Consider the following 14,196-nt stretch of genomic DNA (forward strand, 5'->3'; position numbering starts at 1 on the left):
CTACCGAAAGTAAAACCCGTTTCTGTAGTAGTGAGGACGGGGCTAGCTCTGTAGGTTCACTTTCTCCTCCATCCGGTAGTTAGGCAGCGTTGCTCGTGTTATATTATATTTTGTGTTTTGAAGAAATCCAAAATATTAATTCTCATCTGGCGCGTCTGCATACAGAAGATGGCCGTGCGCATGCAGGTTGCAGGAGTTACGCAATTGGGAAAGAGCCCAACACACGTACATTCGGAGTCCTACGCCAAGTACAGGGCCATGTTCGCTTGTCTTATTTTAGCGAACGAGCATTATTTCTCTCTCATAACAAATCAGTGAACAATATTTTTAATTATGCCTTTTTAGCAAAGCGCCTTTACCGTTTACCGACGCACGTGTTAACTGCTTGATCACCTGAAGAGAGAAGGCATATGCATACGCACGAGGGAGATATATAAATAAATATAAATAATGCGTCTGTCCAGAATTAATTAATATATAAACTGAATCCGTGTTCGATCATCATCAGGCCATGCATGCACAGCATGAACGTCTCTCAGTCCCGGGGACGATTGAGTCGTGAAACGTGTGGTATGCTCGTTAAGAAAGAGTTTTTCACTGTGGGGATAAGATTGATCCACGTTCCCGGGACATGCATGTTCCTGGTGACAGTGTGGGTATAGTATAATATTGCTTCACCGATGGTAAAAACCTAGGACGGCCGGTTAAAAAAAGAGTAACTCATTGCCAGTTTGCCACCAAATAATTACAGAACTAACATGTGCTTATGAGGTTTTAGCTAGGTCTCAAAGATCTCACCAGCGTGTATGGTGCTCCCAACGTGACGTACTCCTCATGTGACGTGTTCATGTGCGAACATCTTTTCATGAGGCAACGTGGTCTCGAGCCCTACGTTATCATCTAGTACCAACTTCTGTTCTGGTGCCAATTAATGATATAGGGTGCCAATGATATAGAGTCAACTGATGAAACTGTTTTTAATTAGTTAGTATACTTTTAGGTGAAAAGCTAGTCAACTTGTTTTTAGTTAGTATACTTTTAGGTGAAAAGCTAGGACTAACGCATAAAAGGTTTCAGTTGCAAATATTGGACACGCTATAATAAGAAAATCAACCTTCCCCATAAACAAGTTCAAACCAAACGAGCTTACAATTTAAAACCAATTCACACGTATATAAATCTCCTCACTAAAAAATAGTACTAATATTTATATAACATTAAAATCTAGCCTAATAACTTACAATAAAGTTTTTGAAAACCATAACTAACCTAAAACTATCTAATCTAATGACCTCTGGTCAACCAATCCGACGTAGTCGAGCTCGACTGAGCCCAACCAGAGCTTTCCATCTTTCTCTGAGACATCGGAGAGTGTGACACTCTTGTCCTCCGCCATCATCTCGTCACGCTGCACGCCCTTTGAATCTAGGCGTACACCGACGATGTGTTTGCCGGCCGCTGCAGCCTCACCGTCAATCTTCTCCCGGTTCAGCGCGACCCAGTAACCTCCTCTGGTATCACGCCTAATGTTGTCCGGGTACCCAGGCAAGTCAGCAAAGAGCTCGTAGGTGCCAGCCTTAGGCCCTTTCAGCCAGTACCTGAACAGCTGGCACGGCCCTGTGTGCGCCACCACGACGTGTGTCCGGTCGGCACTCACCGCGACGCCGTTGGGATAGGGCAGAGCATCCTTGAGCACTATAACACGCTTGGCCCGTGCGTCATACTTCATCAGCCGGCCGGAGGAGTCACGGTTTAGCAAGATCTGGGTGTTATGCCGACGCGTGTACGACATGCTGCTATCTGTGAAGTACACATCGCCGGTGGACTGGTCGACGTCGACGCCGTTGACGAAGGTGAACGCGCCACCGTCGGCCTTGGCTGCCAGCACCTTGGCCTCGCCACCCGCGGGACCAACCTTCAGGAGCCCGTGGTAGGCGTCGGCGATGTACAGGTCGCCGGTCCTGACGTTGAACTGGAGCCCTAGGGGGCGGCCGCAGACGTCCTCGGCGTCGCCGGGACGCGCCGGGGAAGCTTTGCAGGATGGGTTGTGGGCATAGTTGGTGCTGTACGCGAAGGTCGTCCAGCCACGCGCGCTGCCGCCCCACTTGAGCACGCGGCCGTCTGAGACGCCGGCGTAGGGACCCTGGCCTCTGCGGTCAAAGGCCAGGCTCTCGGCGCCGGTGACGCCGTCCGGCAAAGGGACGAAGTCGAAGGCGACCGCGCTAGAGTCAGACTGCTTCGGGACGTGGATGGTCGCGGCCGCCGTAGCAACGGCGCAAAGCAGGCAGAGGACGAGGCAGAAGACGAGGCGCGACATCGCATGCAACACGCGTGTACGGTTGTGGTTTGATCGATGGACAGGTGGGTAGGCAGGCACCTATCTACGTAGGTATATATATGAGCTCAGTTGTATGCGGACGATCTTTCTTTGAGCTCAGTTGTATCGAGTGCGAACACTCTTGGTTGCCCGAGTAGTAGTACAGATTACGACAGGAGCTAGTTGTTGACGTCCACGGCCACACCTGTCCATGGCCAGTAAGAACTCTGTTAAATTACTAACACTCTTTTTTTTTGGTAGCAATTAGCAATTAGCAATGAGGTATACACGTTCAACCAATACGCAATTACACAGCATGTGCCCTGCATTGGCTATAATAAATTAATCTTTGAACACGTAATCACTAGATTTTTCACCTTTAGTATATATACAACTAATAATGTCAATGGCAAAACGACACACCTAGCGCCCGGACGCCCGATTTCAGCGGCGCGTCCGGACGCACCTCGGGTCAGTCCGACTCCACCGTTTTGATCCCGACCAATCCACCTTCCATTCAGATACAACAAATCCACTGACATAGCACGGCCCGTGTCCCACGCTCGCGCGTGGCCCGTCTTTCTGCCACGCTGCCATCCCGTCCTCCCGCCACGTCGCCCGTCCCCAGTGCCAGCCCTAAGGGTAGGCCACGAGGTGCGACGGCCGAGGGCCCAAGCGGAGGAGGGGCCTAAACCCAGATATACAAACCCTCAAGTCCTATAGTCCATTAAACATTAGCAAACTAATAAGAAGAGAGACATAGAACTAGGTGGTCCAAAGAGACAACATTAACATTTCTTTTCTAGTTTCCTTTCCCCACGGCCCTCGGATAGAGAGAAGGCGAGGAGTCACGCTGCACACAACACACTCTGATCATGAGTTCGGGACGTGCGCCTTACACGCGCGGAGCTAGCGAGCCGCGCCGCCGCGAAGAGCTAGACTACCGGAGACACGGACACGGCGCACGAGGACAGCGACCAGGAAGGGCTCCATGACGACGACATCTTGATTATTTTCTTCTTATGAATTGCGATCACCGATTAGTTGTTTAGGCCCAATGTATTTTTTTTCTTTTTATTTTTAATTCAAATTAATTATTTGTATAGTAGTCCAGACTTCTAGTACTTTGTACCCATATAGTCATATTTTTCTTCTAATTTATATGTTAGAATTTTATAATGTTACCTAAGAAACATTTGTCATGAGTGAGAAAAGAAAACGAATATATTATTTTTTTAATCTACATTATTTCTCGATAATTATCATACATCTACAAATATATTCCTTAATCTATATTGTTCCTCGATAATTCTCAGACATGTTAAATTAAAAATATGTTATTGAATTTGTTTTCGTTTTGCAAGTAAAATTAGCGCATATATATTATAAGATTTTATGCATGATCAAGAGGAGCCGTTACGACGATATCGCCGGAGGGCCCTTGTAATCCTAGGACCGGCACTGCCCGTCCCCTACCATCCCGCCGCGCCACCCATCCCCCCGCCGCGCCCCACGGGACCACCTATCCGCGTCGCCATCCCCCATCGTGCCGCCATCCCCTGCACACCTGTTGCCCTCCATGCTCCATCCCCACCGTGCTCCATCACCCGAATGAGAAATTTTCCATCGAAAGATCTGTTGCAACACGGAGCAATGCGAGATGCAGTATCATAAGTATTACTTGTTTGCAACATCAGAACAAGTCTACTGCAACATCAGAATAAGGCGACTGCAACAACAGAACAAAGCTACTGCAATGCGAGATTCAAGATTAGAAAAAAAAAGACTAATGCAACAAAGAAATATTACTTGTTGTAACATCAGAACAAAGACTACTGCAACAACAGAAACAGAAGCGCAATGTGAGATGCAACATCAGAAAAAAAGAGACTAATGCAACAAAGAAATATTATTTGTTACAACAGCAAAACAAGGCTACTACAACAACAGAACAAAGTGCAACGCGAGATGCAACATCAGAAAAAAGAGATTAATGCAACAAAGAAGTACTCCCTCCATATCATATTTAGATGACGTTTAGGACATGAGTACGCTTACCAAGGAGAGATTAATTAGGGAGTAATTTTCCATGTCTACCCTTATTAAATGGGGCTGCAGTTGTCCCCTGTACAGAAAAGATGCGTTGCTCTAGTGGCTAGCTCTTGGGTGCCCAGCGAAGTAGGTCGCCGGTTCGAGTCCCCGCAACTCGCTTATTTTTTATATGTGATGCATTTTGCATGGCACTGTACACGAATGCATTTCGTTTGCCGTGGTGGCTGCTCGTGCGCGCGCGTTTTGGCCGTCGGCGGCAACATTTTGGCCGCCGGTCTCCATGCCGAGCGTGATGTGAGGAAGATGAGATGAAGGAAGGCGCGCGATTAATGCAGTGTCGAGCGGATAACCGGGCCGAGCGTGCGAACCCAAGCGGCAGGGGCAAACGAGTCAAAAGTCCATCCCACGAGCCGCAACGTCTTCCTTTCGCGCAAACGACTACGACACCAGAACGTCATCTAAAACGGATACGGAGGGAGTATTACTTGTTGCAACAGCAAAACAAGGCTACTACAACAGAGCTCGTCGGAACCCTAGCAACCGCCGCGTCCCTCAGATCCAGAGGAGGGGGAGGAAGAGGAGGAGGGGGCGCTCAGATCCAGAGGAGGAGGAGGGGGCGCTCAGATTCAGAGGAGGAGGAGGAGGGCTCGATCTAGAAGAGGAACGACCTATCTCGTCGGAGCCACTGTCGTCGCCACCATCGTCCTCGTCTCCGGTGGGGGGAGCGGGGTCGCTGGGGAGCGCGGGGTGGCATGGAGGTCGCGGGGGAGGGAGGGACAGAGGGAGGGATGGAGCACAGCCAGGTGGAGGCGGCAGCAAGCTGGCACGCTGGTGTGGCATCCCATCCTGGGGTGCGGACGGAGAGCGGTGTCGGTGAGCGGGAGCGAATGCCTGCGGGGGAGCAGGGGGAGAGCGAGTGGGTGCGTCCGTTCCCGTCCAGACGACCGCCATATATCATTATCGATGGCAAAACGGATGGAAATTGGAAATCACATGTCTACACAGCTGCAATTAATAATGTTCGAGAGAAATCTGGAGTCAACATCACAAAGAGCAACATTGAGTAAGTCAAAAAAAAAAAGAGAGCAACATTGAGTCCCGGAGCAAGACATTCGACAAGCACTACAATATTGTCAATGGTATGCTATCTACATGTGGTTTTGGCTGGGATTGGGACAAGAACAAGCTTTCAATAGATATTGAAGATGCATGAGAAATTGAGAATCCTATATTGAGGTATGTCAAATTCTTCTCTTAGAATCTATCTTTTTTATCTTTATTCCTCTTTTATCATTGTGAACTGTTCCAATTCTATTTAGCCTGCATCATGTGAATTTTGTGGTTTCACCGTATTTTTTAGTATTTAGCCTGAAAGAACTGTAAACCTGAAGGGTGATATATGTCTAGTTTTAGTGCTATGATCGATAGATTGTGGAGATGAAATCCAGATATTACCTTTTTTGTTCATTACCATGATTTTTTCTCTTAGTCGTGCAGTTCGGTATAGGGGTACCACAACTGGATTCAGGTTCTTTGAGGCACTCCGCAAAGGCCAAATTGCACTCTGACAAAGCCTTTGCCGAGTGCGGCACTCGGCAAAGAACACACGGCAAATAATTGATCGACAAAACCCTCTTTGCCGAGTGTCTTTTATCGGGGACTCGGCAAAGGCTTTGTCGAGAGCTCCGGGGGAACTCGGCAAAGAAAAGCGACCGTCACGGCGCCGGCCCCGTTGACGGTCGCTTTGCCGAGTGCCAACCCTGCAGGCACTCAGCAAAGTTTTTTTATTTTTTTAAAAAAAAATTCTTTGCCGAGTGCCCTCTATCCGGCCCTTGACAAAGAGGTTTTATTTTTTTTTCTAAAAATTCTTTGCCGAGTGCCCCCTGGCCGGCGCTCGGCAAAGTTTGAATTTTTTTTTAAAAAAAATTCTTTGCCGAGAGCCCTCCGGCCGGCACTCGGCAAAGTTTCAATTTTTTTTAAAAAAAAATCTGTGCCGAGTGCCATGGTCATGACACTCGGCAAAGCTGGAAAAATGATTTTTAGAGCGCCCATATTTCCAGCTTTGCCAAGTGCTGTGACCATGGCACTCGGCAACAGGGTCCTTTGCCGAGTGTAACACTCGGCAAAGTGTCCCAAAACGACAATTTTTAATTTTTTTTTACATTCCATCATAACAAATAAATTCATACAAACATATATTACATATATATCTCATCCATCACATATATATCTCATTCATCACATATATATATCTCATCCATCCACACATCCATCCGCACATACCACATCCATCACAATATATATCACATATATAATAATAAGTGCTCAAATCCATCCAAATAAATCCACAAGTCCATCACAAGTCCATCAAAGTCCACAAGTGCATCAAAAGTATATCACAAGTCCTTCACCAAGTGAACAACAAATGAAAAAAATACAACGTGCACTCATCTCGGCCACTGCGACTGTGGTGAAGGCCCAGCTCCATCATTCGGAGGTGCATGAGGTGGATTATTCGAACCACCGTCAGATAGAGACTACACAAAGGAGAAAACATTGCATGTGAGACAAGATTATTTAGATAGCTAATCTAGGAAGGTAGATGCCATACAAGCAAAGCACAAGCGAAAGTAAAAAACTTTCATACTCATAGGAGTAGCTGCAGCTGCAGGACGTGGAGACGGAGGTGGAACCAACAGCCCAGCTGGCAGAGAGAAGCCCACACGTTGCCCAAACCCTTGTAGGAACTCCGTAATATTCGTTAGCCTCTGCGCCTGGGCCTGCCGCTCGGCCTCCAGCTCCTGACGTTGGGCCTGCAATATTTCACTACAATGTTTCAGTAATGCAAAGCTAATTAAGGTGTGTAAAGATCAATGTATGACGAGTAAAATAGGAATAACCTCGAGTGCGTCGACCCGGTGCTGTGCAGTGATCGGTCGTGTGCAAATGGTCGGGCTCTCGCTCGTGCTCCGTGCTCAGATCTGGGAGAGAGGGGGGGTAGAGGCCGTGTCGATGATGCCGTCGCCAAGCCAGAACTGCCCATGCTTCTTGCCTTGCCCCACCCTCTTGATGGCCTCTCCATCGATGTCCTGGGTGCTCAAATCGTTGTCTGACCCATGGAGCGACCTCGCCACCTCAGTGTACTCACTGATGCGGGAGTGGACGCTCAGGTTCGTGTATGCCTCGGGCGGGTCCTCCAGGTTGAAGGAGACGTCGGACATCGCCTTGCCCTTGTGGGCCATACACCATGCCTGGAAGTTCGAGCATGCCTGGCCACATTGTGACACCGACTGCGAGAAAGATAGCACGATGATTAGAAATTAGGTAAAACTGAGCATCACAATAGATAAATGAATTCGTGTACCATGCTTGTTTGTATCCGATGAGGCTGCGGCTGCCTTAATGGTGTGCTGGACCTTACATCTGCAAACGACGGTCTTGGGCATCCCTGTGCATCTTGAGGTACTCCTCCGTGAACCACCTCTCCACCATCATCACTCAGCATTCGGGGTACGCTTGGCACCACCAGGGAATCATCTGCACGTCATCAAGTATTGGACATATAAGAAGATCAAATTCAACCAACTTAATCTCAAAACAAATCAATATTGATGTTCTTCATTTACCTCAAGGTACTGCTCCCGGGTTAGCTGCATCTCTCTTGCGTCTTTCTTGGTTTTCCTCTCTCCAAGCTTCGACCCATAGTAGGTTACGATGGCCTAGATGCGCACCTCATGATGCATGTCGGTGACGAGTTTTTTACAGGCTTTGGTAGTCACCTGCTCTGCCCTGGCCTCAAATCCCTCCTCGCATCTGTAATAAGTCTGCATACAAAAGCGATGTATCCATTCATTATTTCAAGAAAAGTCTAATGAATGCGACGTATTGAGCAATGTTGTGCGAGGGAGACTTACCCAAAACTCTGCCTTCACCCACGCCGCCTTGTTGGGGTACTCCGCATCGAGGGCGATGGTGTAGTGGTCAAACGAGTAGGCCAGCTCCATCTTCGATACGTACGTGACAATGTCGGGGAAGTGTTGCCTGCACAGAAGACCCAGGATGCCGTTGACTAGCCATGCGCTACCACCTGACACAACCACCCAGTTCCTGCACAAGTGATTAAGAAAAATTATTAGTTTTTTTTCATCATATCATATGAAGTAGTGGTGATAACATATAAAGTTACTTACTTTTGCCCTTCGGGGCGAATCACTGGGCGTTGGTGAGGAAGCAGAACCTGTGGGAGGCTCATGGGACCTCGCAAGTAGACACTCGAAGAGGAGTCATAGGAAGCGGAACCCGTGCCTGCTGCCTCCCCCTCCTCCTCCTCCTCGTCCGTCTATCGAACCAGCTCCTTGTCCAACTCGTCCACGGGCGCCACCTCCTCCTCCAGCTCCTCCTCACGCGGTGTGGGAGGGACAGCCCCCTCCTGCGGCTGGCGGTCCTCCTCCTCCTCCTTCTCCTCCTCCTCCTCCTCCTCCTCCTGTCCAAGCCCTCCGCCACCCCCTCCGCCTCCTCTTGCAGCCAGCGTGGTCTTTGGTAAATCGAGTTCAAGGACCTATGACGGTCGCCCGCCATCTTTGTTCAATCACCTGCAATAAAAAAGAAAAACAAGACGTAATTAGAAATAGGTGCAAAAATGAACAAAACAAAATTACAAAAAACATAGTAATACATGTATTAGAAATATATGCAAAAATGAACAAAACATAATTACAAAAAACATAGTATTACATGTATTAGAAATAATCTTCATGATTAAGATTAGCTGGATCATAGGTCTTGTCATCACTATCAACATTGTCCAACTCATCAACACTATTTGAATGAGGAATGTTGTCTTCATTGTCATTGCCTAAATGTAATCGCTCAAGCATTTGTATGTCCTTCAGATTTTGCACCTCGTCTCCAGCGTCCTCGTCATCATCCCTTTCATTGTCTACTTCCATTCCTATCTCTTCGGTTAAGTCTATGTCAAACCTCCCTTGTAGCCCCTCTTCTTGATAGAACTCTCCATCATATGTGTTTGGGTTGAAGTTGTAATCTTTATCGTTTGGGACAGGTAGTTTACCGTGTGGCGATAACTTGTGCACAATAGACCAACCCTTAAGATGTTCGGCGTCTTTGCACACGTATGACGTATAATAAACCTGGACGGCCTGTTGAGCCACAATGTAGACATCTTTTCCTGGATAGATGAAATCCTATCGAATCTCGACTAGCCCAAGCTTAGGGGTCCGTCTTGTTACTCCAGGATGAAACCAGTGGCATTTGAATATGACAGGAGTAAGAGGTTTGGAACCATAGAATGATAGTTCATAGATTTCTTCAATTCTTCCATAATAGTCGAGTCCATCAGCGTCGGGCGTAACAACTCTACTGTTTGTGGTTTTTTGATTGGGCCGACTCTGCTCGTAGCTTGCTGTGTGAAAACGATATCCATTCACATCATAACCGGTAAATGAGTTGACCCTAACGGCACAACCGTTTGCAACCTGTCTCAGCTCGTCACTTGTAGGCGCATCAGTTTGGGCTTTCTGTTTGAACCAACAAATTAAATTGGGGCTCTCTGGTCCTGCACCCTGTGAAAGAAGGGTATCATTTTCTTGCGGGGTAGGTTGCCTTGATCCATGCTAGGATTGACAAAGAAATTCCCTGTACCAACAAGAAACAAGGGGGTTGGACGAAGAAACAAGGATATACGGCGAAATGAGACAAGTTCGTTCAGAACTTACCCAATGAACGGCTGCACCTTGACAAGGTTGGTCAACACATATAGCATGATACTGTGCCACTCTTCATTTTTCAATTGCTTAGTGGTCGATGCACTTGCACTTCCGAGTTGCCCTTGGAAAAGGCTGAGGTTCGATTTATTTTCGCCAGCATTGTAATGAGGGGGTGGATTATAAACGCTAGGAAGGTTCTCAGTGTAGTATTTCTCTGTGAAGTTTGACACCTCCTCTAGAATGTATGCCTCTGCAATGGAAGCCTCAATTTTGGCTTTATTTCTACATTTTTTGCGAAGAGTCTTCAGACATCTCTCGATTGGATAGCACCAACGGTTCTACACGGCGCCCCCATCCATACCTCATACAGGAGGTGCACAATCAAATACTGCATCGGCAAGAAGCAGCTGGGTGGAAAGATCTTCTCCAACTTATAGAGCAACACGGGTGTCACTTTTTTCAAGTCATCAATGATGGTCCGAGAGAGCTCCTTGGCACAAAGCTGGCAGAATAAGTAGCTCAACTCTGCCAGCACATGCCAGATATGCTCTAGGACATAGCCTCAAACCATCGCTGGAAGAAGCCGCTCAAACCATATGTGGTAGTCATGACTCTTCATCCCGTTGACTCGTAGAGTGCGTAAGTTCACTCCCCTCTTTAGATTCGCTGCATACCCATCAGGGAACATTAGCCTCTTTATCCATTCAAGTACTTCCCTCCTTTGGTCCTTTTTCAAGACGAAATCGGCCTTAGGCCTTCTCCAGGTCTTGCCATGACTAGGAGGCTGCATCTCTTGATTTGGTCTATCGCACAACGTTGCCAGGTCCACTCTAGCCTTAGGGTTGTCCATAGACTTTTTAGTGTCCATGAGTGTTGCCCAAAGTGCCTCAGTGACATTCTTTTCAGTGTGCGTTACATCAATGTTATGTGGTAGAAGAATGTCATCGAAATAGGGGAGCCTCGTCATGCCCGAGATATGAGTCCACATATGTTGCTCACCATATCCCACAAAACCACCTTCTTCATTGGGCACGAGAGCATCTATCTGAGCATGAACCTCAGCACCAGTCATCATTCGCGGTGCAGGGTTTGTCACTTTGACACCTTTCGTAAAGTTTTTGATGTCTTGTCTAAATGGATGGTCAAGAGGTAGGAATTGACGATGTCTATCGAACGACGAATACTTGCCACCCTTCTACAACCAAATGAACCTCACACCTTCCTTGCATATTGGGCATGGGAACTTCTCGTGAACACACCAGGCACAGAATATCCCATACGTTAGGAAGTCATGCAGGGAGTAGTGGTACCAAATGTGCATTTTGAAGGTTATCTTTGTAGCTCGATCGTATGTCCACACCCCTTCGTCCCAAGCATGGACCAATTCATCAAATAAGGGCTCTATGAACACACCCATATTACTCCCTAGGGGTCCAGGAATTATCAACGACAAGAATATGTTATGTCGTTGAAAGGAGGCACCGAGGGGGGAGATTAAGGGGGATAATGAAGACGGGCCAACATGTGTATGGGGCAGCCATCATTCCATAAGGATTGAACCCATCTGTTGCCAGTGCGACATGTACATTACGAGCCTCATCTACTTTGTCATGATGTTTGTCATTAAAGCGGATCCAAGCTTCACCATAGGATGGATGTACCATCTTGTCAGGATTGTACCATTTGCCATTTTTGTGCCATGTCATCTGTTTTGTGGATTCCTCGGTCATGTATAGCCGTTGGATCCTTGGTAGGAACGGAAGGTACCGCAGGATTTTCATGGGGATCGTAAGTTGCCTCTTCTGGCCATCATCAGAGTCTACCTCCAGGTACCTGGAGGATTTACACTTTGGACAGAACTTTGCATGCTCGTGTTCTTTCCTAAATAGGACGCACCCCTTTGGACAAGCATGTATCTGCTCATACGGCATCTTAAGTGCACGAAGGAGTTTCTGTGACTCGTACATGCTCTTTGGCAGAATGTGGCCCTCCGAAAGCAGGGTGCCAATCATGGCCAACATCTTATCGAAGCCTTCTCGACTCAAGTTTAACTTGGACTTCAACCCCATTAAGCGTCCAACGACATCTAGTTGACACACCATTGACCGATCATGAAGGGGTTTCTGTGCTGAGTCCATCATGTCGTAGAACGCCTTACGGCTACCTCCATCTCCTCCTTCTCACGTCCCTCATAGAATTGTCCTTGGTGAAAGTCATCTAACATGTCTGCTACCCCGGCATCAGCATCAAAAGCCTCTACCCATGGTCTCACCACCTCCTCTCTCATACTATGGGCTTCACCATGGTGGACCCACCGGGTGTAGTCTGGTGTAAATCCATTCTTCACAAGATATTTACCCATTTCCACCTTGTTTACCCTTCTCCTATTTCCACATTTGCTGCAGGGACACAAAACTAGGCAATGTCCTTTAGCAGCCTTGCCAAATGCACTGTTCAAGAAAGTATCGGTCTTGTTCATCCATTCCGTGGTGTAATCACTCTGACTTCTCTAGCCCGTGTACATCCACTGACGGTCATCCATCCTCTAACATATGTATCAGCGAGTAATGTAACCATCAATTGCATCTACATGGTGTTCCTACTGTCTAATAGGTGAGGATAGGTCCTAATCCCACCCGTGGATGCGTAGATAAGGTTAGTTTCCATGCTCTACTCCTATCCGAGACAGAATTTCGGCAGCACCTCCCTGCTGTTCTCTAGATACATGTCCTGCCAAAGAAGAGTGCGTATTCGGAGAACAACAGGGAGGTGATGTCGAAACTCTGTCTCGGACCAGAGCAGACCATGGAAACTAACCCATCTACGCATCCACGGGCTGTCCAAAAAATGTGGACAATCCGAAACAGATACGGTCATAGATATGCAAAGATCTGCATACCTCCCACTGTATCTCTTTCGAACGGGAGACGCCTAACTGGTTTACGTGATCTACGACCATGATACGGAAAGAGGGGTTATACCTAGGGTGGCAGCGGAGTCAGGCTAGCAGGGCCATGGCGGGTCGGTGCAGTGGAGAGGCGACGCGGTGCAGGCAGACCGGCATGGTGACGGGAACTCCGACTCGGCTCCGACGTGCTCTTCTCTACAAAAATGGAACAAAAAACTTTCATTTAAAAAAATTCGGCAGAACCTCCCCTGCATGGTGAGGTTTCTAAAACCTATAAAAAACAATGGCACGATGGCCGACATGCACATATGTCTCAAGAGAAGCCATGTAGTTTGGATATCAATCCATGCAGAAGAATATATCCAAGCAGTACCACTATTTCTACTACTACTTCCACTATTGCTACTACTACTACCACTAGTTCTACTACTACTATCACTACTTCTAATACTACTACTACCACTAGCAGTACTACTACAACTAATACTACTACAACTATCACTACCACGACAACAACAAGAGAGAGGGCATACTTGACGGGTGCCGGGGGTAGGGGCGGGCGGCGGCGGGGTCAGGGTCGGGGTCACCGGACTCGGGAACGGGGTAGAGCACGGCGATGATGGCCCGGTGGCTGGCGGGCAGCCAGACGGCGCGGGCGGCCTGGCGTTGCGGTGGCATGGGCACACGGGCGGCGCGGGCGTGCGGGCGACGCGGGCGTGGGCGGTGGCAGGCGGGCGGCGCGAGCGGTGGCGGAAGGACGGCGTGGGCGGCGTGGGTGGTGGCGGTGCGGGTGCGTGGGCAGCATGGGCGTGGGCGACCGGGCGGTGGCGGTGCGGGCGTGGGCGGGTGGCGGGTGGCGCGGGCGCGGACGCGGTTGGTGGCACGTGCGTGTGTGCGGGGTGTGTGGGCCGGCCCAGCCGGCGGGATTAAATCCCCCTTTGCCGAGTGCCCCCGATCTGGCACTCGGCAAAGGATTTTTAAATTTTTTTAATCGCCTCTTTACCGAGTGTCACCTGGCCTAGCACTCGGCAAAGAAGATTTTTTTTAAAAAAAAAATCTTTACCGAGTGTCCTAGATCTGGCACTTGACAAAGATTTTTTTTGGAAAATTCTTTGTCGAGTTCCCCTGACACAGCACTCGACAAAGATTCTGTATTTTTTTTAAATGTCTCTGCCGAGTGCCCCTGTGAAGGC

At 48.3% G+C, this 14,196-nt stretch overlaps 1 protein-coding gene across 1 annotated transcript; it reads right to left on the minus strand.

The window, feature by feature from the left end:
• Nucleotides 1-1,279: 1,279 nt before the first annotated feature.
• LOC136503981 (protein STRICTOSIDINE SYNTHASE-LIKE 10-like) lies at nt 1,280-2,317 on the minus strand. Its single transcript, XM_066498883.1, has one exon. The coding sequence runs from the start codon at nt 2,315-2,317 to the stop codon at nt 1,280-1,282; it is 1,038 nt and encodes a 345-aa protein (XP_066354980.1).
• Nucleotides 2,318-14,196: the final 11,879 nt, after the last annotated feature.

Source organism: Miscanthus floridulus, chromosome 14 (assembly GCF_019320115.1).
Source record: "Miscanthus floridulus cultivar M001 chromosome 14, ASM1932011v1, whole genome shotgun sequence".
Taxonomy (NCBI): domain Eukaryota; kingdom Viridiplantae; phylum Streptophyta; class Magnoliopsida; order Poales; family Poaceae; genus Miscanthus; species Miscanthus floridulus.

Excerpts from the sequence above, each read along its gene's own strand:
- LOC136503981 (XM_066498883.1), bottom strand. The coding sequence starts at position 2,317 with ATGTCGCGCCTCGTCTTCTGCCTCGTCCTCTGCCTGCTTTGCGCCGTT.